Source organism: Chrysochloris asiatica, unplaced genomic scaffold (assembly GCF_000296735.1).
Source record: "Chrysochloris asiatica unplaced genomic scaffold, ChrAsi1.0 scaffold00006, whole genome shotgun sequence".
NCBI lineage: Eukaryota > Metazoa > Chordata > Mammalia > Afrosoricida > Chrysochloridae > Chrysochloris > Chrysochloris asiatica.
The window spans coordinates 21,937,035-21,961,134 of record NW_006408524.1 but is presented as its reverse complement, the minus strand read 5'-3'; the positions used below and the strand labels follow the sequence as shown (position 1 = coordinate 21,961,134).

Sequence of the window (24,100 nt, the reverse complement as noted above, 5' to 3'; positions counted from 1 at the left end):
TTTTTACTTCATAATTACTGAATCCATTGGGGATGTTTCAGAGGAGAGTATTATATACTATTCCTTTTCTTACATGATCTACAAGAAAGAAAGAAAAAACCTTTTGAAACACAAGCGCACCTTCCATGGCCTTTGCTCATGCTGGCTTCTTTTCTAGGAGAGCTCTACCGACATCCGCTGACCCCTAGTTACTAAGATTCTCACCAGCTCAGTCTTTCCCAGTCTGATGAATTTGTGTGTATTCTTCAAAGCCTAGTTCAAATATCAGTTTCCTCAGCCTCTTCAGGAAGACTAGATTACTCCTTCCGTTACACTGTCCTAGGCTGTCCTCCTTGCTCCAGTTTGTCATCTCGCACATGATTATGTATGTTGTCTGTTTATTCTTGGAGAAAATGAGATCTTTTGGTGCAGGGAGTTCTGTATTCCTTGGATGTGTTTCAGCTTTGTCTACCCAAGGACTCATATAGTGCCAGGTTCAAATCGGCAGTCAGCTTACAGTGATCAAATCAGTGAATGAATGATGAATGGATGAGTGGATGGTGATATGGGAAATAATTCATCTATCTACAATCCCTCCCACACCAACTTTTAATTCCACTTCTGAAACTAACTTCACACATGCTGTGATTTGCTTTCTGACCTCTCCGCTGTCCCACGGGTCTGTTTGTTCATTCTACATGGTTTTTTTGCTATCAGGTAGGATGCTTTTTTTATATTTGTGTACTTTTTGAAAATTATCTTTGCTCTTTTTTTTTTTACCCTCTCCTTTTACATCTTGTCCATTTCTGTAGAAACCCTTATGGGGATTTTGATTGGAAGTAGATTGGATTTATAGATTCATTTGAGGTATAGTTGGTATGATTAGAAGATTGGGCATTACCATATATGAGTATGGAAGAGTCGTCCTCTTTGTGTTCTGAATGACTTTTATTTGTAATTATTTTAGATGTTTGCTGCTGATGTGATTGAATTGTGAATTGTGATTATTCATTTCAACAAAATGAGTATTGCTTCTATGTAGCAAAGCTACTGATTCCTTCATTTTGCTCTTATATCAAATGGATTTTTATGGCCTTATTTCTAAGAGTTGGTCCATCGTCTATGAACAAGGACACTGTTTCTTCGTCTAGCCATACGTTGCATCTCTTTGACTTGTTTTAGCATGCTGGCTAAAACCTGCAGTGTAAAATATCGAGAGTAGTCAGTCTTACCTTGTTGCTGGCATTAAAGGAAAAGATTCTTAACACTTCACGTTTAATATGATGCTTATTACGTAGTTTTGATACTTTAATCAGCTATTTCATAAGAATTTCCTATATTCTCAACAAGCTAATGTTATGTTGTTGTTAGTGTCAAACAGTCAGTTCTGAATCATAACAACCCTGTATAGGGATTCTGAGGAGCAGCTGATTAGACATTGCAGTCCAGCGCTTATCCTACTGTGCCACACCAGTACTACTGCTAACGTCATAGGAAATATTAAATTTCTTTTTTTCTAATATCAATAAGGAAATATTAAATTTCTTTTTTTCTAATATCAATAAGTATAAACAACTATAATGCATCATATAAAGAGATGGTCAGATCAGATTTTAAATTTTTTTCAACAAGCACACTCTAATGCTAGAAAAAGAACAGAGTAAAACAAAAATAAAGATAAAACAAAGGGAATTAAAATAAAATCTGAAAGAATTTTTTTAAAAGATTGTTAAACAAGCTTTGGCAAAAGTTACAAATGATGAAATGGGACTTAAAAAATTCATGGAGAAAATGTTTCCAGAAACGTTTTAAAGCTCCCTCATATTACAAACTTTGATAATATTAATTTTATCCATAAAATTTTAAAAAGTTATATGAAATGGACTATTTTCTTAAAAAACATAACCTGTCAAAGCGTCATGTAACATCAACCAAAGCCCGCTGCCTTCTAGTTGATTTGGATGCATAGAAACCCTCTGTAAGTTTTGTGAGGATGTAAATCTTTATGGCGCAGAAAACTTCCTCTTTCTGTTACGGAGCTGCTGGTAGATTCTAACTGGCAACCTTGTGGTCAGCAGACCAGTGTTTCTCCTGTGGCATCACCGTAGAAACATAAAATAGCATTGATAACCTCAATTCAATTATATCTATTCAATGATTGAATCTGCAATAAAAACATCTACCTTCAAAAAAAATTACTGATCCCAACTGACTTTGTTGGTAAAATTTTACCAAATCTTTAAGAAACAAGTAATCCCTACCCTGGTAACAAACTATTCGAGATGCAAGGCACAAGTAATCCCTACCCTGGTAACAAACTATTCGAGATGCAAGGCTAATCAATTTATCAGGATAATTACACTCCTGATTTGAAACTAAACAAGAACAGTATAGAAAATAACATTGTAGATCAATTTAGATGATGAACATAAATACAAAAACTCTAAAAATATTATACCATTGAATGTAACATTATATATATTTTTTTTAACTTTTTATTTTGAATGGGGTGAAGGTTTACAGCCAAGAACATCAGCTCTACGTTCAACAAACTATACACCTTGTTTCATCTCAGTGATTATAATCCTATCCCTGCAGCAAAATTTATACTACTTTCTCCCTGTGGCTCCCCATTTACATCGTTTATTTCACAAATGAAGAAGGCAAACATATTAAAAAATATATTGATTTAAATGCCCAAAGGACACATTATACCAGCCAGTCTCCTGTGCCCAGGCACACAGCCACCATCTCTGCTGTCTTTGCTTTTCTAGGTAGGGATCCCACACCCTACTCTTCCTTCTTGATGGCCCTAGGATCTTCTGTTCCTGAAATGAAAGATTAATGACTCCCCCCTTTTAGTTGCCCATCTTCCGCAATTACAGTTATGACCATCGCAATTAATCCTGCTAAGAATTACTAACAATTAAGTCATAAAACCCTCTCAACTAGTCAGCAGGGATTTTACCTTACTGTAACTAATCATACTCGTGAAAGCTTTCTAAGCGTAGCATTAGAATTTTGAAAAAATTATTGCCAACGAGGTTTTTATTCCAGGAATTTATGATCATTTACATATTCCTAGAAATCATCAATATAACAAACCTTAAGCGAGAAGCCACACAATTATTTTAAGGATTAGAATGCCAATAATCTATAAACATCGACTTGATGGATTTGGTTTGGGTTTATAGATATTTTGGGTTTCTATTAGCTTGCATTGGCTAAACATATCTTTTCCTTTCCCTTTACTGCTGACATATTTGTCACATTATGCTTTGAGTGTGTTTCTTGAAAGAATTTGAGAAATCTGTTCTGACGATTTATTTTATCTGATGAGTAGTAGCCCTTTACATTTATTATGATTTTTTAAATAATGTTTTTCCCTTTTTCTGTATTTACCATGCTTTTTCATTGCTTCTTTGTTTTTTGGGTTTTTTTCCTTTCCTGCCTTTAATGGGTTGATCAAATCTGTTTTTGGTTTTACATTATGCTTTTTAACAACAGATGAAACTTTCTGCTCCTGACAAGATTTTTAAAAGTCTCGGAAACTATGCGCAGGGTCGCCATGAGTCAGAACTGACTTTGGCAATAAGTACTACCACTAGCTAGGTAGGGGTTAATTTTTTATGTCTCTTTGCTTGATACTCATTTTGATTTTTTAACCTGGATATTTCATATCCTGAATATTTCATATCTTACACTAATTTATTTGCAACTATTTTTTCTCTTTCTTTGACCACTGCTTCTATATTATTATACCCCATCACCTCCTCGGAATCACCAGCCCTCTGCCGATTTTCTCTCTCTTCTGCATCTCCAGTCGCTCCCTCCGTGAAGCAAAGGGCCCTAATATCTCCAGTCTTTTCAATAATACCCTCCTTGAGCTCACATTTCCCATGAGCTACCCTGTTTCTCTATGGAACATCACAGCCAACCTTTTTAACAAAGGTGCTTGCACATTTTACCATGTCCTTGTCATTAAGTGCTGTGCACTCAGTTCGGACTCATAGCGACCCCATATTTCCAAGGAGCAGCTTGTGGTGAGCAGTCCAGTGCTGATCCTACAGGGCTACTTCCTTGCCACTCATTTATTCTTCACCTCACTTTCCTGTGACGTCTTCCCTCTCCAGTTCATAGAGGCTGCTCCTGCCAAGGTTGTGTCTGAGTTAGGGTTTAGTCCTCTTCTAACTAGAGGTCCTAGCAGCATCCAACCTTCCCTAAAGCACTTTCACCTCCAAACTCCTTAAACACTTAGTTTTCTGACACCAAGACCTTAGAGAGTTGGACACTGTTTTTCATTATCTGCTTTCTCTCCAGAATAGGTCTTATTATCTGCTTTCTCTCCAGAATAGGTCTTATTCATTTACTCAATTTATATACTCAATTTATAATAAAACAATTTTCCAAGAATGACCAAATTCATACCTCCAGCCCTGGCCCTTCCTCTGAGCTCTCAAATTAAGTGTAAATCCCTGCTTGGCATTAACACAGAATATCTTAGCAACATCTAACCTTACTTATCCAAAACTGAATTCTTGAATCTTTTCCTCACAAGTATCTTTTCTATGTCTGCAAATGGCACCCTTATCTGCTCAATTGTTAACTTTTTTTGAACACTTTATTGTGGTTTGAGAGAACATGTTTTCTGCTGTGAACAACTTCTTATTCATTCTCCATAGTCAGACTAATCTTAGAAGAAAAAAAAATCATAGTTCTTCAAGCACTTATTATACATACACTAAACCAAGGCCTCTCATGACTTTTCCTTTTCTGCTTTCAGCCTTATCCCAGTTCCTCTCACCTTCACTCTTTGTGATTCAGTTACAAGTTCTTTCGCTCTTGCAAGATCTCTGTACGTTCCCTTAGCTTGCAATGCACTCTACCCTCCCCACAGAGCTGGCTCCTTCTCTTCCTTTAGGTGACCTGAGGTCACCTTCCCAGAGAGACCTTCTTGACCCTCCTGTACAGCATGGAGGCACCTCTTAGTCTCTAGGAGTTTGCTTCTGGGGCCCTTTCCATAATTTTATTCTATTTAATTGATCTTACCATTTCATTGATTATCATTTCAATGGTATGCTCACAATGGACTTTGGACCATAGTTGGCCAGCAGGCCTTTCAGAACATTTCTAGTAAACTGCTAAGAAACCTGATTGCTGAATGTACTAGATATCCCACTTTAGGAGACTAGAACATTATTCATTCAGTCAACTGAGTGGGCCTCTAAATTAAATTCTGAAGTTGTGGCTGTATGAAACACACAGAGGCTCCCCACGTGAAGCACTCGGCATTTCTATAGGAGTGTTATGTCAAGTCTTGGGAGCATTCACTTACAGCAAAAATTTTGCGAAGATTTTTATCAACATGTCTCTTAGCAGAGACTATACAGTGGGCAGTGTGTATGTGTGATAAGTGAAAAAAGACCCAAAGACAATGATCATTTAACTGGTCTTACTGACCAGAAGCCATGGTCATACGTTGCTGTTTGATTTTTTTTCCACTAAGAGTTTTTCTAGGCAAGAACCAGGACTGTTTTGTTACTTTGCATATAGTCAGTTACTGGTATAAATAAGGAAGGAAAGAACTCCACGTGGTACTTTTTTTTTCCCTCCCTCTAACAGAGAACCTAACCATATCTTCCCCAAGTGTGGTCAGGTTTCTCATTCTGTTGTTTCGTGTTTTAAAGTAGTATATTAGCTTTCCTTGTGTCTCTTAGATATCAGTGTACACCTTTCTGATTTGTTAATGAGAATTTATTTTTGAAAGTTCTTATTATCCATCTTACAATATTTTAATTTTGTAACTTGTTTAGGGAGATTTGTATCCTCCAAATTTAACTGCCTATGGTGTTTTTTTACTTACCTTGGTTATATTAACTTAAAAAGAACTGCCTAGCTCTGCTTCTTGGAGGTTGTTAATTCCAGAGAATAAATACTTTGTTTTTTTATCTAAAGCCATGACTTAACAATTATTCAGGTACACAGGATCATTATTAAGTGCTGTTGAGCCTGTTCTAACCCATAACAACCCTGTATGGGGTTTCTGAGGAGCGACTGGCGAGCTTGCAGCCCAGCGCATTAACCTCACTGCACCACACCAGGATTCCTGAATAATTAGACCATCCTTATTTGGTGATATTGTTGTTAAGTACCATTGAATGAGTTCCAACTCAAAGTGACCCTGTATACAGTTTACTAGGCTTTATTTACATTTTCGCAGGAGCATAAAGCCTCATCTTTCTCCTGTGGAGCAGTTAGCGGGCTGGAACCATATAACTTGTGGTTTGCAGTCTCGTTTGCAGCCACTGTGCTTCCATATTTGGTTGATATTCAAAACATTTAACAACTGACTATGGCACCAACCATTGAGAGTGGCCATAGCCCTCCAGATGGAACTTCAGCTATCATACCTGTAAGCCATACCAGGGTCTGTTGAATATGGACCCTGTCTCTGAGGAAGGTAATTCTGTAAGCCCTGGTTGAAACCTGTCTTTTTAGCCAACTCGCTCCCTTTTATAATGCAATTTTTGGAAGTGCCTTAAAGCCTGGTTGTTAAGTGCCGTCAAGTCGGTTCCAACCCATAGCAACCTTGTCTAGGGTTTCTAAGGAGCAGCTGGTGAGCTTGAACCACCGACCTTGTGGTTCAACTGACTTTGCAGTCCAGTGCATTAAGCCACAGCACCACACCAGGACTCCTTGGGCCCTTATAATTATCCTATAATCATGCCCTATTTACACCTGCCTAGACAGTCCGTAGCGTAGTGGTTACGAATTGGGCTGCTAACCTCAAGGTCGGCAGTTCAAAACTACCAGTGGTTCCACGGGAGAAAGATGAGGTGGTCTGCTCCCGTAAGATATACAGCCTTGGAAACCCTGTGTAGGGTCACTATGAGTCAGAACCGACTCCACGGTACTTAACAACAACAACAAAAGACAGTCCACATAGATGGGGCTACCTCTATCAAATCCACCCAAAAAAGTATTGCCATGGCCCAATAGAGGAGTAGAACTGCCTCAGAGGGTATCTATGGCTATAAATCTTTATGGGAGCAGACTGACACATCTTTCTCCCAGGGAGCAGTTGGTGGGTTTGAACTGCTGACCTTTCGATTAGCATCCTACTACTTAACCACTAAGACACCAGCATACTTCCTCATTCAAAAGGGCACAAGTAATTGAGTTCTGCTTTCTGGAACCTGCTGAGCTAAATACAGGTTGTAGGTGCTCTGGTAGCATAGTGGTTACAAGTTGGGCTGCCAACCTTAAGGTCAGCAGTTCGAAACTACCAGCGGTTCTGCAAGGAGAAAGATGAGGCTTTCTGCTCCTGTAAAGATTGACAACCTCGGAAACCCTATGCAGGGTTGCTGTGAGTTAGAACCGACTCCACTGCACACCACCACCACTAACAACAACTGACTGGGGCTACCTACCTTGGTTTGTCCACACAATGCCTTGTTTGGGGTGGTGAGAGTTTCATCTGAGTTGGTGACATGGCCCATAATCTTGCTGTTTCTCCACATTCCTGTTTGACTCGGGCCTGGGCGATCAGTGGAGGATTTCCAAAGCTTAATGCACAGCTCTGCGTTCTCCAGATGGTTTACAGCTAGGTGAGAGGTGCCTACTCACACCGCTGAGTGTTTGGTTTCTTTGTCTATTTGTCTCATGACTCTGAAGTCTCTTTTCTTTTCTTTTTGGAACACAGGTCCACACATTCCGAGGCCCGCACTGGTGTGAATACTGTGCCAATTTCATGTGGGGACTCATCGCCCAAGGAGTTCAGTGCTCAGGTAGACCAGAAGCGTCTTATTCCATTCCCATTCTGTTATGTGCCGTGAAGTCGGTTCCAACTCTTAATGACCCTATACAGGGTTTCTGAGGCTGTGAATCTTTACGGGAGCAGAAAGCCTCATCTTTCTCCTGCAGAACAAACAGCTTGTCATTTTGAACTGCTAACCTTGAGGTTAGCAGCCTGATTCGTAACCACTACACTACCAGAGCTCCTTGTTGATGTGGAGAACATCTTTTCAGAGCTGGGGAGTCTGCCAGGTTAGATCAAAACTCTTGCATTCTGCAAGGTTCCTGGCAAACCACCATTGCTTAGTTGGGTATTTGTATAAGCGTAGTTGGGTATTTGTATAAGCGAGAAGGACTATCTCTTGATTATGTGAAGAAAAAAATGCAGGCAAGTACTTTTCCTTAGGCATCTACTTCCCTCCCAATATAGATTGTTTTATGTTTTATGTTGTTAGCTGCCACCAAGTCAGCACCCAACACACGTGGGAAGGAAATGCTACCCAGTCCTGAGCTGTCCCCAGGATTGGTTGTAGATCAGACTGTTGTAATCCATTTTCACTGGCTGATTTTCAGCAGTCTATCACCAGGCCTTTTCCCTATTCTGTCTGGTCTGGAAGCTTTGTTAAAACCTGTTCAGCATCATAGTAACTAACACACAAGCCATGAGGTTGTACATGACTTGGATTTACCTGGGAACTAAACTTGGGCCTCCTACATAGAAGACAAGAATTCTACCTCTGAACCAGCAGTAGGTCTTGCCAAGATAGGTTTTTGTTAAGTGCCATTGAGTCAGTTCTGACTCATAATGACTCTATATTGCGTTTCTGAGTAGCAGCTTGTGGATTTGAACTGCAGACCTTGTGTTTTGCAGTCCAGTGTTGCTCCTAAAGCATATAGAGTAATACATACCAGGCACTGGGTTGGCTATGTTAGCTGCTGTCAAGTTGACCCCCAAGTCATGACGCCCCCATGTGGTTTTCCATGTGGTTTCGTTGGCTGTAATCTTGGCAGAAGCTGTTCACTAGGGCTTTCTTCTGCAGCAACCACTGGTTGGGTTAGAACCAACAGTCTTTACGTGTTAGCAGCCAGTTGTAAACAGTTTGCACCAATCTGGGTTCCTTAGGCACTGGGTAAGCCTGTTCTACTTACTATGCCATTTAACCTTAACAACCTGCTTTAGGGGAGGTGCTATCATGCCCCCCATTATACAGAGGAATCTGAGGCTTAGAGACACAGGTTGTTGTTACTCACACATTGACTCACGATGGTCCGACTCCACAGCTCAGGCTCAGTTATTTTCCGCCACCAGATAAGCACTGAAATCGCACTGAAATCACAAACCCAGGTTTGATAGCACATATTTTCAAAGCACTTTGAAACTCTCGGTGTTTTTCCAGCTAGTGTTGGAGGCACACGCCCATTGCTAGCAGCCCACGGGGTATCGTATTAGGCTAGTATCTAACAAAATGGTTAAGACTTGCCAAATGACTGTGTACTGGGGCTTTCTAATTCATCTTGCCACACTCTCTCTGGCAAGCAATTGTGGCCAGAAGCAAAAACAGCTCCTGAGTAATTGACTGGGTTTCCCACTGACACTCTGACTGGTTTATAAAGCATTGAAAAGAAAATAAACTGAGGAGACTTCAATAAGGTAACCTACTTTACATGCCCTTCAGTTTGGTTCATAGGGCCTGTAGCTCCTTACATCCTCTCTCTGGCTGAAAGAGGATGTCTTAGCTTCTACCACATTCTGGTGTGGTGCTGTGGGTTTATGCACTAGACTGCAATGTCAGCTTGAACCATGAGGTAAGTGGATCAAGCTCACTCACCACCTGTTCCTCAGAAACCCTATACAGGATGGCCATGAGTCTGAACCGACTCCATGGCACTTAGCAACTCCCACCATATAAATGGAGTCCTGTGTAGTATTTAGTAATTGGAGTCCTGGTGTGGTGCTGTGGGTTAATGCTCTGGTCTGCAAGGCTGGTTTGAACCACAAGGTCAATGGTTCAAACTCACCAGTCACTTCTGGTGCTATTGAGTCAAATTTAAGTCTCCCCATGTAACAGTAGAAGTGGCCCATGAGGGTTTTTTATGGCTATGATCTTGTGGGAAGAGATTGCCAGGTCTTTTACCCTTCAGAGCTAACGGGTGGGTGCACACTATTGGCCTTTCAGTTAGCAGCAGAGAGTTTAATCACTGCACCACCATGGTACCTTCACAAAGTGGGCACTCTATTTCAGGCACATAACTGAATACTTTGCATATATTTTGCATATATTAGCTTATTTTATTAACTTATTTGATCTTCGTATCTACTCTAAGAGGGTAGGTGCCATTTACTGGCTCCCCTTTATAAGAGAGGCCTTGAACAAGAAAATGAGGGAACTATGTATTTATACTGTTCCCCAAAATAAACATTCACTAAATTGGTAAGTGCCGTTGAGTTGGTTCTGACCAATAGCGACCCTGTATAGGGTTTCCGAGGAGCAGCTGGTGAGCTTGAACTGCTTACACTGTGGTTCAAACCAACTTTGCAGTCCAGTGCATTAACCCACAGCGCCACACCAGGACTCCTTTTACTAAATGGTGGTGGCTTGTGCCGTGGAGTTGTTCCGACTCATAGCAACCCTGTAAAGGGTTTCCGCGGCTGTAAATCTTTACAGGAGCAGAAAGCCGCCTCATCTTTCTCCTGCGGAGCAGCTGGTAGTTTTCAAACTACTGACCTTGAGGTTCACAGCCTAATTTGTAACCACTACGCTACCAGCGCTCCTTATAGAACTATCAAAATACTATTGATATTTACTTCAGTTTAGAAAGTATCTCATGTTGATAAAACTGTCAGTTCAGTCAGTAAGCATTACATGAAAACACTTATAAATTATTGACACCCACAGCCATCCAGCTGATCCTGCCTCATAGGACCTCATAAAACACAGTAGAACTGTTTCATGGGAGCAGTCATTCTCCCAAGAGCAGGCGGTGGATTTGGATAATGCTTAATCCACGTTGTATAAAGGTTTGTTATTGTTAACCGTCTAATCGGTTCCAACTCATTGTAACCCTGTATAGGGGTTTCTGAAGAGTGGACGGTGGGCTTGAACCGCCGACCCTGTGGTTTGCAGTCCAGTGCTACTCCTAAGTGCCATACCAGGTGCAAATGTTTTTCTAAAGCAGCTGATGGCAAAATTTGTCGTTTGTATGTTTATGATAGAGTGTATATACATGCAATATTATTTGTCTTATCTAGAAAAGCAGTTTTGGCCCACTGGCTTTGAACAGCATCAGCTTTAAATTTTTATTTCCCAGAATGCCTTACTATTTGTTAGAGACATTCCATCAGTGGGTACCAACTGCTAACAAGGCTTTTAATGTGTTCACTGACCTTAAACTCACCCTTTCTTTCAGCTTTGAATCTTGATAATGAGCTTCATAAATAATTACTCTGATCATCACATGACGTAGCATTGTTGTAAATTGTAAACTCTCAGGTGCGCTCACTGGTGTTCAATTAGACATTCTTTCCATCTCACTGGCATCAAAATAAGGCAAGTAGAAAGGAGAGTTGTCTACCTGGAACTGCCCAGCAAGCAGAAGAGATTAGAAACTATATGGGGTAACTAACTTTCTAGGAAATGACAAGGGGCTGCCAGTAGTCATGTTTAGTGCCCTTGAGTCAGTTCAGACTCATGACGACCCTTTACAGGGTTTCTGAGGAGTGGCTGGTGGGTTTGAACTGCTGACCAGAAAGGTAACAGTCTAGTGCTTACTACAGTGCCACACCAGTGATCATGGACTGCTCAAATCTAATATTTGAGTTTCCTACAGAGATAGAGTAGGGCATTAGTGGTTCGGGGCTGGAGCTCTCACCTTCCATGTGGGAAACCTGGGTTTGATTCCTGGCCAGTAGACTCATGCACAACACCACCTGTCTGTCAGCACAAGCCTGCATGGGGCTAGGATGCCAAACAAGATTCAGCAGAACTTCTAGAGTAAGATTTGTTAGGAAGACTGTCCTGGTGCTCTCCTTCTGAAAATTAGCCACTGAAATCCCTGTGGGTCTCAATGATCTGATCCACACTATGGATGGAACGGGGCTGGGCCACATTGTTTTCCATGGTATGTGAGTTGGGGACTGATTCAATGGCAGGTAATAAGATAGAGCCACAAAAGAGGCATCAAGGACTTAGTGGTGCTAGGGGTCTGGGAATTCACACCCAAAAGCTCATCTGTCATCCCAAAGCATTTTAACCCTCAAAGAAGAATAAATATACCACCAACCCAGCTAATTCCCTAAGCTGCTTTAGTGAACAATCCCATGCATTTTATACTCACCTTGAGATGCAGATATCCCTTCTAGAGAAGATGTTCCAGAGAACGGTATCACATCCTACGCCGTTCATTTCTTTCTACTTTAGGTAACATAATTTGTGCCCGTCCGTGACAAAAAGGCTGGCTGAGGCTAATGTGGCTTCTCTGTTTACAGACTGTGGGTTGAACGTACACAAGCAATGTTCCAAGCATGTTCCCAATGACTGCCAACCAGATCTCAAGAGGATCAAGAAAGTGTATTTTTGTGACCTCACAACACTCGTGAAAGCTCACAACACTCAGAGGCCCATGGTGGTCGACATATGCATTCGGGAAATTGAAGCAAGAGGTTTGGAAAATAATCTATACTCAGTAATTTTTTTTTTTTCTCTCTCTCTCTTTTTACTGTTGTCAGGAACCTTTCCTCTGATTGATCAATGGACTCTCCCATACTCTTAGGAAAACGACCTCTATCCATTTCCTTTTCCTAGAGAAGCTATACATGTATATACACTCAGATGTTTATTGAGCCAACATTATGTACTGTAGTTAGATGCTGTCGAGTCAGTTCTGACGCATTATGACCTTTGCACACTGTCACAGTCCTTCACATTTTATTTGAGTCCATTGTTGCAGCCACTGTTTCAGTTCATCTCATTGGGGTCTTCCTCTTTTTCACTGACCCTCTACTTTACCACGCATAATGTCCTTTTCCAGGAACTGCTCCCTCAGTCTTGCCACCCTTGCTTCTAAGCTGTAGTTCTTCTAACTTTCCATGGTGATTTCAGTATTTTTCACCAACACCCTAATTACTATGCATTGAAAATATAAAAGTTACAATCCTCAGTCATCCTGACCCAAGCAGACTGCCACCATTCTCTTTTGCATGTCTCAATGATACAGATGGGAATGCTGGAAAATATATTTTCAAAATCAAATGTTCTTTTACCACAGAGGCAGAGGAGAACAGATATTGGAAGGTCAGCTAGCAGCTCTCCTACCCTGACAAACTCCAACCCATCCTGCAGAGATTAGCTTCTCAGTAAGAGCTTCCTAGCCACCTTCTATCAGCGGGCAGAACTAGTTCTTCACTTTATTCTGCCCCCATCCTCTCCATGGAGTTGCCACAGTTGCAGTACATGTTAAACTGTACTGAGATTTATTTACATGAGCCACCATCTAGATCAGATTGACAAGTTGGTTTGATCTCATGGGCCAACTCCAGTTAAACAGTGCTGGCAACCTAGACAATTATACTGAGGCAAGTTCTGATGCTGAGTAAGATTCAGTGAAAAGAACAGATTATAATTGGACATGTCTGTCATGGTCAGATGAGAATATGTAGGTCTTGTGTTTGTCCTCTCTGATCCTGACCTAGGGCAGACCCTCATATAGAGTAAGTCAATCATACACATGATGCAAATGTTGGCCAAATGTATGACCAGGTACATGAGTGAGTTATCAAGATCTGATAGCATATACTGCAGCAGCCTGGTGGTACTATGGGTTAAGTATCAGCAGTTCAAACCCACCAGCCCCTCCACAAGAGAAAGATGAGGCTGTCTGCCACCGTACAGATGTACAACAATCTGAAACCCTGCGAAGTTCTTTCTACTCTGTCGTATAATGTCACTGAGTCAGAATTGACTCGACAGCAGGGATTTGGGGTTGCTTATTTTTACTGTAGTTCTAGATTGGATAGTAGCTAGTTTTTGACATACCATGTCTAAACTCTGAGCCTCTATCCCTTTTGATATTTTGGGGACTTGGTTAGGTTTTAGGGAAAAGTTGGACAAATTAACTCTAAATCAGCCTTTTTCTTAGCCTTAGTATACAATGATCAAAGTTTTAATTAGGATTTATGTATCTGCGTACATGAGAGTATAACAAGTAAGCCAATAACAGTTAAACATTGAATGTATTAGGGTAAAAAATGAAAGGTTATAAAATTTTGATCCAATAAAAGTAGGATAGTATGTATCATATATACACACAGACACACATATACATGTATGTACCTAGCAGAATGCATGGAGAAAGATGATGTTAAGGAGAAGCTGGGGAGCTTCCTCTAGCAGTGAAATGTGTACCTGCCAGTTTGATAGACAATAGAAAAGAGACCCTAAGGTTGATGAAAATCTGAAACATTGGTCAATTTTGTAAAGCCAGGCAGGAAGAAAAGCATATCTCCAAGGGCTACAGAGCCAGTGAAGACAGACTTCCACTGGAAGTTGTAAGTCCAAGTTCTGATGTGAATAATCTCAAAGAGCACAGATTACACTTGATAATTTCCTGACACCACACGGTGTAGACATGATGTCTCTTTAGATGTTTTAGAGCTGATGTTAAAAAACCCATGTCTTTTTCTAAAAACCAGGATTAAAGTCAGAAGGCCTTTACAGAGTCTCTGGGTTCACTGAACACATCGAAGATGTCAAAATGGCATTTGACAGAGGTAAGCTTGAGCTTCTTACATACCACCAAACCTGTCCTTAGCACCTAGATGCACCTTGATTTTTGACAAGAGATTTGATTCATACTGAGGATGGGATTTCACAGCTTCTTCAGGAAGCCAAAGAAGAGTAGTTTAGAAATCTCATAGGTAGGCCTCTCCAGAGTACTTTGAGTTGCCTTAAAAGCTCAATTCCTACATTGGAAAGGAGCTCTGGTAGCATAGTGGGGGTGGGGTGCTAGTTGTACCTCAAGGTCAGCAGTTAGAAACTACCAGCCATTCTGTGGGAGAAAAAAAAAAATGAGCTTTCTGCCCCCATAAAGATTTATAGCCTTGGAAACCCTATGCAAGGTAAACAACCAACCAGGATTTATATTTAGTCACTGAAAACCTTATGAATAGCAGAGAAACACTGTCAGATATAGTACCAGAAAACAAGCCCCTCAGGTTGGAAGGCACTCAAAATGCGACTGGGGAAGAGCTGCCTCCTCAAAGTAGAGTTGACCGTGATGATGCAAATGGAGAAAAGCCCTTGAGACCTTCATTTGCTGATGGGGCACAACTCAAAATGGAGAGAAACAGCTGTAAACATCCATTAATAATTGGAACATGGAATGTACAAAGTATGAATCTAGGAAAATTGGAAATGGAACAAATATAAGCTGAAATAGACTGGTACTGGCTATTTTGAATCTGACAACCACATGCTTTTCTATGCCTGGAATGACAAATTGAAGAGGAATGGTGTTGCATTCATCATCAAAAAGAACATACCCAGATCTCTCATGAGGTACAATGCTGTCTGTGATACTGTGATAGGATAAAAACCATGCACGTACAGGGAAGACCAGTTAATACAAATATTATTCAAATTTATGTACCAATCTGAGGGAAATGAAGAAAATTCAAGCCTCGACTTTAATTACTAAAGGATTCTCTGGCCAAATTATTGACTGTTCAACCATTTCAAGAGGTAGCATATGGTCAAGAGCCAATAATACTGAAGGAAGAGAACAAGACACCGGGAATTGATGGAATACAAATTGAAATCTTTCAACAAAATGAGGCAGCATAGGAGGCGCACTCACTCCCCTGTGTTAAGAAATATGGAAGATAACTATCTGATTGGAAGAGACCCGTATTTGTGCCCGTTCCAAAGAGAGGTGACCCAACGGAATGCGGAAATCATTGGACAATATGTTTGCTATCCCATGCAAGTAAAGATTTACTAAAGGTAATACAGAAACAGCTGCAAACATACATTGACAAAGAACTTCCACAAGTTCAAGCTGGAGGCCATGGAACGAGGGATATAATTGCTGACGTCAGATGGATCTTGGCTGAAAGCAGAGAATACCAGAAAGATGTTTACCTGTGCTTTATTGACTACGCAAAAGGCTTTCAGTTGTGTGGATCATGACAAGCTATGGACAACACTGTGAAGTATGAGTGTTCCGGAACACTTAATTGTGCTCATGAGGAATCTGTACCTGGACCAAGAGGCAGTTGTTTGAACAGAACATGGGAATACTGAAAAGGTTTAAAATTAGGAATGACGTGCGACAGGGTTGTATTATTTCACCATACTTATTCAACCTGTATGCTGAGCAAATATCTGAAAAGCTGGGTTAAATGAAGAAAAATGTGACATCAGGATTGGAAGAAGACTCATTAACAACCTGCGATATGCAGATGATACAACCTTGCTTGCTGAAAGTGAAGAGGACTTAAAATACTTAGTGATGAAGATCAAAGAGCACAGCCTTCAGTATGGATTGCATCTCAATGTAAAAAACAAGAGCAAAAATCCTCACCACTGCATCAACAAACAACATTCTAATGGATGGAGGAAAGATTGAAGTTGTCAAAAACCTCACTTTTCCTGGATCAACCATCAACACTCATGGAAGCAGCAACCAAGAAATCAAATGACATATTGCATCAGGCAAATCTGCTGCACAAGATCTTTTTAAAGTGTTGAAGAGCAAAGATGTCAGCTTGAGGACTAAGGTGCACCTGACCCAAGCCATGATATTTTCAATAACCTCATATGCTTATGAACGTTAGACAGTGAATAAGGAAGCCTGTAGAAGAATTGATGCTTTTGAGTTATGGTATTGGAGGAGAATATGAAAGTACCATGGGCTACTAAAAGAATAAACAGATCTGTTTTGGAAGAAGTGCAGCCAGAGTGCTCCAAACTTCATCTCTCATACTTGGGACATATTGTCCAGAGGGACTAGTTGCTGGAGAAGGATACCATATTTGGTAAAGTGGAGGGTCAGAGAAAAAGAGGGAGACCCCCAGCAAGATGGATTTGCAAAGTGGCAGCATCAATGGACTCAAGTGTAGTAACAATTGTGAGGTTGGTCCCGGACCAGGCAGTGTTTCGTTCTGTTGTGTATAGAGTCACTTTGAGTTGGTACTGACTTGATGGCACCTAACAACAACAACAAACAACAACAAAGAGTGTAGATCTGCTATATTTTGTCTTTTCTGTACTTTTTTCTCAGAGCCAAATTTGCAGCAGCATTGATTCTTTCACCTAAGTCCCATCCAGTCAATTCTGACTTATAGCGTTCCTGTATAGGGTTTCCAAGAAGCGGCTGGTGGGTTTGAATCTCTGACCTTGTGGTTCAAAACGACCTTGCAGTCCAGCACATTATCCTGCCACACCTGGTCTCAACATCTGACATTTCTTGTTAAGTGCTGCTGATTCAGTTCCAACCCATAGTGACTCTGTATAGGGTTTCCAAGGAGCAACTGGTGAGTTTGAACTGCCTATCTTGCAGCACCACTTACTAGTTGTTATCAAAGTGAAAGTTGTCTTGGGAATGATTGTAAAAATAGTAATAAAACCACTTACCAGAGAAACAGTGATAGCTCTGTGGTGGAATTCTCCCCTTCTTGTAGGACACCGAAGTTTGATTTGCAGCCAGTACTCCTCAAGTCTGCTACCACCCACCTGTTAGCCGAGGCGTCCATATATTGCTATGATGCGGAACAGATTTAAGTGGAGTCTAACTTGTAGCCAATCATTGGAATGGTGCAGAATGAGGCAGCATTTCATCCCATTGTGCGATTATCACCACGTTGCAGTTTCTCAGATTCAAGTCCTGCTAGATGAGGAGAAGGGAAGGGTCATCTAAAAGAAACTTCAAAAAAAGAAAACAGAAACCCTCGGTTTTCAGGACCAAAAAGAACTAGATGGTCCCTGAAGACTCCTTCCTGTTGATGATGGTTCTGAAAGGGATTCCATTAAAGAAGGTCCTGGGTGAAATGAGATTAAAAAGCTAAAAGACCAGATTTGGTGATGAAATACAGGCTGGTTGAACCCCAAAGACACTGTGGTCTTTAGTAGCCCTTCAGGCCTGAATCTGAGCTCACCCCTGTGGCTTACTTTTCAGTAAACAATAGATAGGTCTTTCATTGTTAACAGGCCATCGAGTTGGTTCCGACTCATAGCGGCTCTGTGTAGGTTTTCTGAGGAGCATCTAGTAGGTTTGACCTGCTGATCTTGTGGTTCGCAGTCCAGGGCTGATCCTACAGTGCCATACCAGGAATCATAAATAGGCCTATATGGTGAACAAAAACACTAGGGAGGTAAGTACTCCTTAGTATAATTATTTGAAATAAAACATTTACGCAAGGACAAAGTTCAGAAGGCAGGAAGGTGCAAGAATGGAAACAGGAAATACACAGAAAAAGTGGGATACATGGGGACTGCAATCAATGAGATGAAACAAAACGTGTATGCGTTGTTGAACCTTCACCCAATACACAGTAAAAACGTTGAAAGAAAATACCATAAAAGAAGAAAAGCAACTTAAGTCAGTGCGAATGTGGGACAATAGAAACTTAAGATACTCAGTCATTATTAGTGTGTGTGACCTTCAAATCCAAGTCCAGAAAAGACTGGTGGAAAGAAAGGAGCTTCCTGATGCTTATTTTCAAATTAGATTGCTATCCAATGATTATCCTTTGTATAGATGGTACAACTCACTGTGCTGAACGTCTACTTAACAAATTACCAGAGCCTGGGACCCAAGGCAGTATTTTTCAAGTCTATTTCACTGCTCTCTTTGGTTACACTAACTTCAGACACCAATGTTGCTCTCCTCCAATTGCTTTTTGCTATCCCCTCAGTGTTATGAGAAGCCAAAGGAGTCAGCTGAGACATGTGAGGAAACAGTCATTCTGTACATGCTTTTAACTTGGTACAATAGGGTACTAATTAAGAACTGGATCCTTGATTCTTTTTCAGATGGTGAAAAGGCAGATATATCAGCCAACATCTATCCAGACATAAACATCATCACTGGAGCCCTTAAACTCTACTTTAGAGACTTACCCATTCCTGTCATTACCTATGATACCTATTCCAAGTTCATAGAAGCAGCCAGTAAGTACTGAGAACAAAGTTTCAAATTTTTATGTGAAAAGCTTTTAACCTTAAGAAAATTCAAATCCAGAGCTACTTAAAGTATGCCTGAGCCACATGCTTTGCCAAGTGAGGATACAGCAAGCAGTAGAGTTAATAGAAAACCAGGCATAGTTCACTAGCTAAGTTGAGCCAGTTCCAGGCCAACTAGACTGGGCTGAAGTTGGGTGCCAGGGAGCCCTCCTTCAACATTTGAGAAGCATCACGGTGGGACATCTTCTCTCACACATTGACAACATGAATCTGTCAGTAAGGAAAAGCAGATGTGGATCAATGAGTAATGCTCTAGGTTGATTTTTCATCTCTGCTAATGAATGAAAGTCACATTTCATGTTTTTCCCAGGGATGCTGTTCATAGTTCATTAATATGCCAAGAATATGTTATGCCAAGTCCTATATAAGGGGCCTTCAAAAAGTTCATGGAACAATGGAATGAAAAGATAATGGAATTTTTCCATGAACTTTTGGAAGCCTGCTTGTACTAGGAACCATCACCAGTGTCTCCTAGTTTAATTTTCTCATCTGCCCAACCTGGTTGTCATTCCCATTTTACAGACGGGGAAAGCCGGGCTTAGCAAGTTGCACTCATAGGTCCAGACATAGAGTATCCACAATCGCCTTCCCCCTGCCATAGTTGCTTGGTCAATGGCCGGCAGGCAGCAGAGAGAGGATGAAAGGCTTATGTGTATGCTACTAAGTATGGTCATGGGAAGACACAGATAGGCCAGGCTATGATTCATACAAGATGGACTTTGTAGAGGAGCTATGGCCCTCATCTCTGGTAAGGGTATATTCCTCCCTGGGTCCTGGGGAGTTCTAGCAACTAGGCACCCTCCTTCTCAGGAAGAATGGGAGAGGGCAGCCAACACCTATCAGAGACCCAAATTACAGAAGCATGCACGCTTCCTTTCATTGTCCATGGGCCTGGTATCTACTTCCTGCCTGTAGGCTGTCCACCAAGTTGCTCGTGCCAACACTTGAGTGAAATGTGACATTCATGCAAGCTGAGTTGGCTGCCTCATGTGCCAGTGCCCCTGTAGTGCATTAGATAGTCAGTTACAGGGGACTGCCAGGAAAATCATTGATTAGACAACTGCCAGATAATGCTACCAAATGTGGTGTCATTTACATTCAAGGTTGTTTCCTGAAATGTCTCATCGATTCAGTGTTCAGAAGACAGGCAAAACACAGATTGTGCATGTGCCTTTAGACACTAAGCATTTTACCAGACTATAAATTCCTGGAGGGCAAGGGTTGTGTCCAGCTTCCAACCTCCCCACCAACAGACACACAGTAGACATTCAACGAGTCTGTGGTGCTCAGGCAGACACAGGATACAGAAAAAATTGATTAAACCAAAATATTACCTGGAATTGTCTGACTATTAGCTTCCCTCTTATCTGTAACCCAAGCAAGTTTTCTGTCTGCTGAAAACCTTTATGTGATGTTTCAACTCAGAGCTGATATTTGCTATGTATTATCTTCATAGAAATTCTCAATGCAGATGAGAGGTTGGAAGCAGTCCATGACGTGTTGATGTTGCTGCCTCCTGCTCATTATGAGACTCTCCGATACCTGATGATCCACCTGAAGAAGTAAGTGGTCCCTTCCTTGCAGACCCTTCTCTCTTCTGAGAGCAGACCATACGTTAGGAAGCAAGGTGGTGAGGGCTTTCTTTGGCTTAGGCCTCATAAGGTGTAGAAATTCTGTTGCTTGGACCCAGAGTAGTGAACGTTGATGACACTTAGCTCTAGATAATTCCCATTTGGATTCACTTGTTGAATTTAAGAGCACAACTAATTTGGGGGTAAGTGATTTCCTTTTTAAGGCGTCCTTGTGGCACATGTGGTTGAGCGGTAGTGTGAACTCATCTAGGGGATCCATCAGAGGAAAAACTTGGATATATTCTTCCCTAAAGATTATCATTGTTGTTAGGTGCCATCGAGTCAGTACTGACTCACATCGACCCTATATACAACACAACAAAACACTGCCCAGTCCCGGGCCAACCTCACAATGGTTGCCACACTTGAGCCCATTGATGTTGCCACTTTGCCAATCCATCTCACTGGGGATCTTCCTCTTTATCTCTGACCCTCTCTCCCATACCAAACATGATAGACCCTCTCTCCCATACCAAACATGATATTCTCCAGCGACTGGTCCCTCCTGACAATATGTCCAAAGTATGAGACATGAAGATCCTGGCCCTCCAAGGAGCACTCTGGCTGCACTTCTTCCAAAACAGATCTACTGGTTCTTTTGGCAGCCCATGGCACTTTCAATATTCTCTTCCAACACCATACTTCAAAAGCGTCAATTCTACTTCAGTCTACGTTATTCATTGTCCAGCTTTTGTATGCATAGTCCCTAAAGATTACAGCCAAGAAATCACAAGAGCAGATCTACTCTAACCTATGGGATCACTTATGAATCACCATCAACTCAACAGCACCTAACAACAATTAGCTACAATTTCATTTATTGAATGTAAGAGCACAAGTAATTTTTGGATTTAAGTAATAAATAGATTATGAGTATCAGACTTAGGTTTAACTATAAATTATCCTTTAGTCATGATCAATATCCAATGGTTACAGTTTGGAAAACAAAGTACTACTATCAGAAAAAGTGCTAACAGCTCCCAGCTAACTCTTAAGTACTAGTTGTTAAGTGCTGTTGAGTTGGTTCTGACAGACAGCAACCCTGTAGGGTTTCCAAGGACCTGCTGGCGAGTTTGAACCACTGCTTCCCTTGCAGTTCAAACAGACCTTGCAGTCCAGTGCCTCATCCTTCAGCGCCGCACCAGGACTCCTAAATGCCAGTAGCTGAACTACCATCTTGTGGGGTCAGGTAGAGTGCCTGACCTACAGGGCGATGTGACCACTTTACTAGTGAAGAAAGGTCTTCTTTCCTACCACCTTCTTAGCTTTGCAGCATGACAATAATGCAGTCTGAGTTAAACTTCCTAAAATAATGCAAAAGGGCCAAGCCCAATTTGCTCCTAGAGAATAACCACAAAGAACAGCCTTTCATCCGTTTGTTCTTTAGCGAGTCTAGTCCCTTTGAGATCTGTTATGAATCTTTTTCCCACACTTAAGTTTCTTAATACTAATACAACAATTCGGAAGAATATAAAGCTCGATTCCATGAGGAAGGTATTAAACCAAACTTTAGAGCTTGCATTTCATTCTTAAAGGTTTTGCAGTTCTTATCAGGATGTTGAAATTGAGTTTTTTCACTTCCAACAATAATTACTGCTCCAGACTTCATCCTGTGAGAGCTAGAAATCATGTAGAACTGCTTCCCCATTTGGCCACAATTCAACCACACCCTGTCCCATGATAACAGCCTGGCTATCCTAAACTCATGGCAGCCATGCTCTACCCTACCATCAACCCTTCTCTCCTGGCACCAGCCCTGCCAGTAGACAGGGAAGCTGCCCTCAGGTCCCGTGCTCCCCTGCAGACAGACAGGCAGGAATCAGCAGGAGGGATAAAGATATATATATAAGCACCCAAAACAAAGCAGTAGCTGTTGAGTCAATACCAACTTAAGGTGACCGACTATCAGTCTCGCAATAGTACTGGGCTCTGTATGCTCTTTGGCTGTGATTTTTTGAAAGTAGATCAACCAGGCTTTCCTTCTGGGTGGATTCAAATGACCCAACCTTTCAGTTAATAACCAAGAACCTGTTTGGACAACCTAAAAATATGCATGCCCTGTGGACCAGCTAAGAATCTGCTGCTCCTTTCCAATCAAGATCTCTTAAATGATTCCAAATCAAAACTCTCTACCATCAAGTCAACCCCAGCTCCTAGCTACCCTACCTAGGGTTTCCTACACTGAAAATCTGTATGGGATCACACAGTCTCACTGTTCTCCTGCAGAGTAGCTGGTGAGTTTGAACCACCAACCTTGTGGTTAGCAGTTCAATGCCTTACCCACAGTGCAACTAGGTAGGACTTCTTTCAATTTTAGGTCTAGATTAATTGAACAAGAAGTTTTGATTTTCCAATTTTGCAGATTGCGTCGATAGCAGATTGATTTAGTAATTCACTTCTACTAGCTGAATGTAAAGTCAGCAATCCAAAAAAAACAAAAAACAAAAAAAACACCACAAAACATTTCTTCTTACCTTTCAATAATTCTTATTCTTCAACTTTCCTAAACCTGAGAATTTCTCGGGGGCATATTGAATTTGTAGTTTCATCCACAAGTCTCCATACAGTTTGCCTGTTGTTGGTTTTCTTGCAGGGTGACTATGAATGAAAAGGACAATTTCATGAATGCAGAAAACCTGGGCATCGTGTTTGGGCCTACCCTAATGAGGCCCCCAGAGGACAGCACCCTAACTACCCTCCATGACATGCGGTACCAAAAACTGATTGTGCAGATTCTAATAGAAAATGAAGATGTTTTGTTTTAATCCATCAAGGAAACGAGTTTGATAAGATAAGGCTCAAAGAATAAAAACATCTTTCTCTCTTACACTTGATTTGTTTTTCAAACAAGTAGCAGAATTTCTTGGGCTGCAGTGGATTGCCAAGTCGGGTACCGTGTCTTATAGACACACACACCTTCTCCACGTGAAAACAGGGTGAGGGCAAGAGAAGCTCCCTCACCTTGTGTCTTTTGCTGTGCCTCGTATGTATGTATGTATGTCTGTTTTCTGGAAGAATGATTAATAAATCTTTAACTTATTAAAAAAAATGTAAATCTTTAAAGTTCAGTCTTAATCCGTAATAAAAGGGAACTTAATTCATAGAGGTACTTGATAAAGTTATACATTTTCCACTTACAAAAAGACAATTCTATGTGACAATTCTATGTGACATGTTAAATGAAGCCTATATTGTAAAATGTATTTTTATTTTAGCTGCAAGAAATTTTATTTTAGCAAATAGAACTCAATGCAGTGCATTGATTATTACCCAGTGTACCTTGTCCTGTGTTCTTACTTTGATGCCCTTAGAAAAGTTTACCACGAATGCAGTATTATCCTGACATACCTCTGTTGTTAGCAGTGCTTTCCAATGAAATTTCACCCGCCACTGGCATCGCATCTCTGCTTTTGACGATTTTGCTCTCAAGTACTGGCCTACTATTATACTGTGTATGTT

At 41.0% G+C, this 24,100-nt stretch overlaps 1 protein-coding gene across 4 annotated transcripts in view; it reads left to right on the top strand.

Moving 5' to 3' along the window:
• The window catches only part of CHN2 (chimerin 2), a 41,804-nt gene extending 18,018 nt beyond the window's left edge, over positions 1-23,786 (top strand). For 2 of the 4 annotated variants that reach the window (XM_006832174.1, XM_006832173.1), the window contains exons 2-7: positions 7,682-7,766; positions 12,260-12,433; positions 14,462-14,539; positions 18,801-18,938; positions 20,467-20,572; positions 23,235-23,786. In XM_006832174.1, coding sequence (XP_006832237.1) covers positions 7,682-7,766; positions 12,260-12,433; positions 14,462-14,539; positions 18,801-18,938; positions 20,467-20,572; positions 23,235-23,406 — 753 coding nt within the window. In that variant the 3' untranslated portion in view covers positions 23,407-23,786. The remainder of the gene's footprint in view (positions 1-7,681; positions 7,767-12,259; positions 12,434-14,461; positions 14,540-18,800; positions 18,939-20,466; positions 20,573-23,234) is intronic. The other 2 variants (XM_006832176.1, XM_006832175.1) reach the window with 2 other exon arrangements.
• The last annotated feature ends 314 nt before the right edge of the window (positions 23,787-24,100 follow it).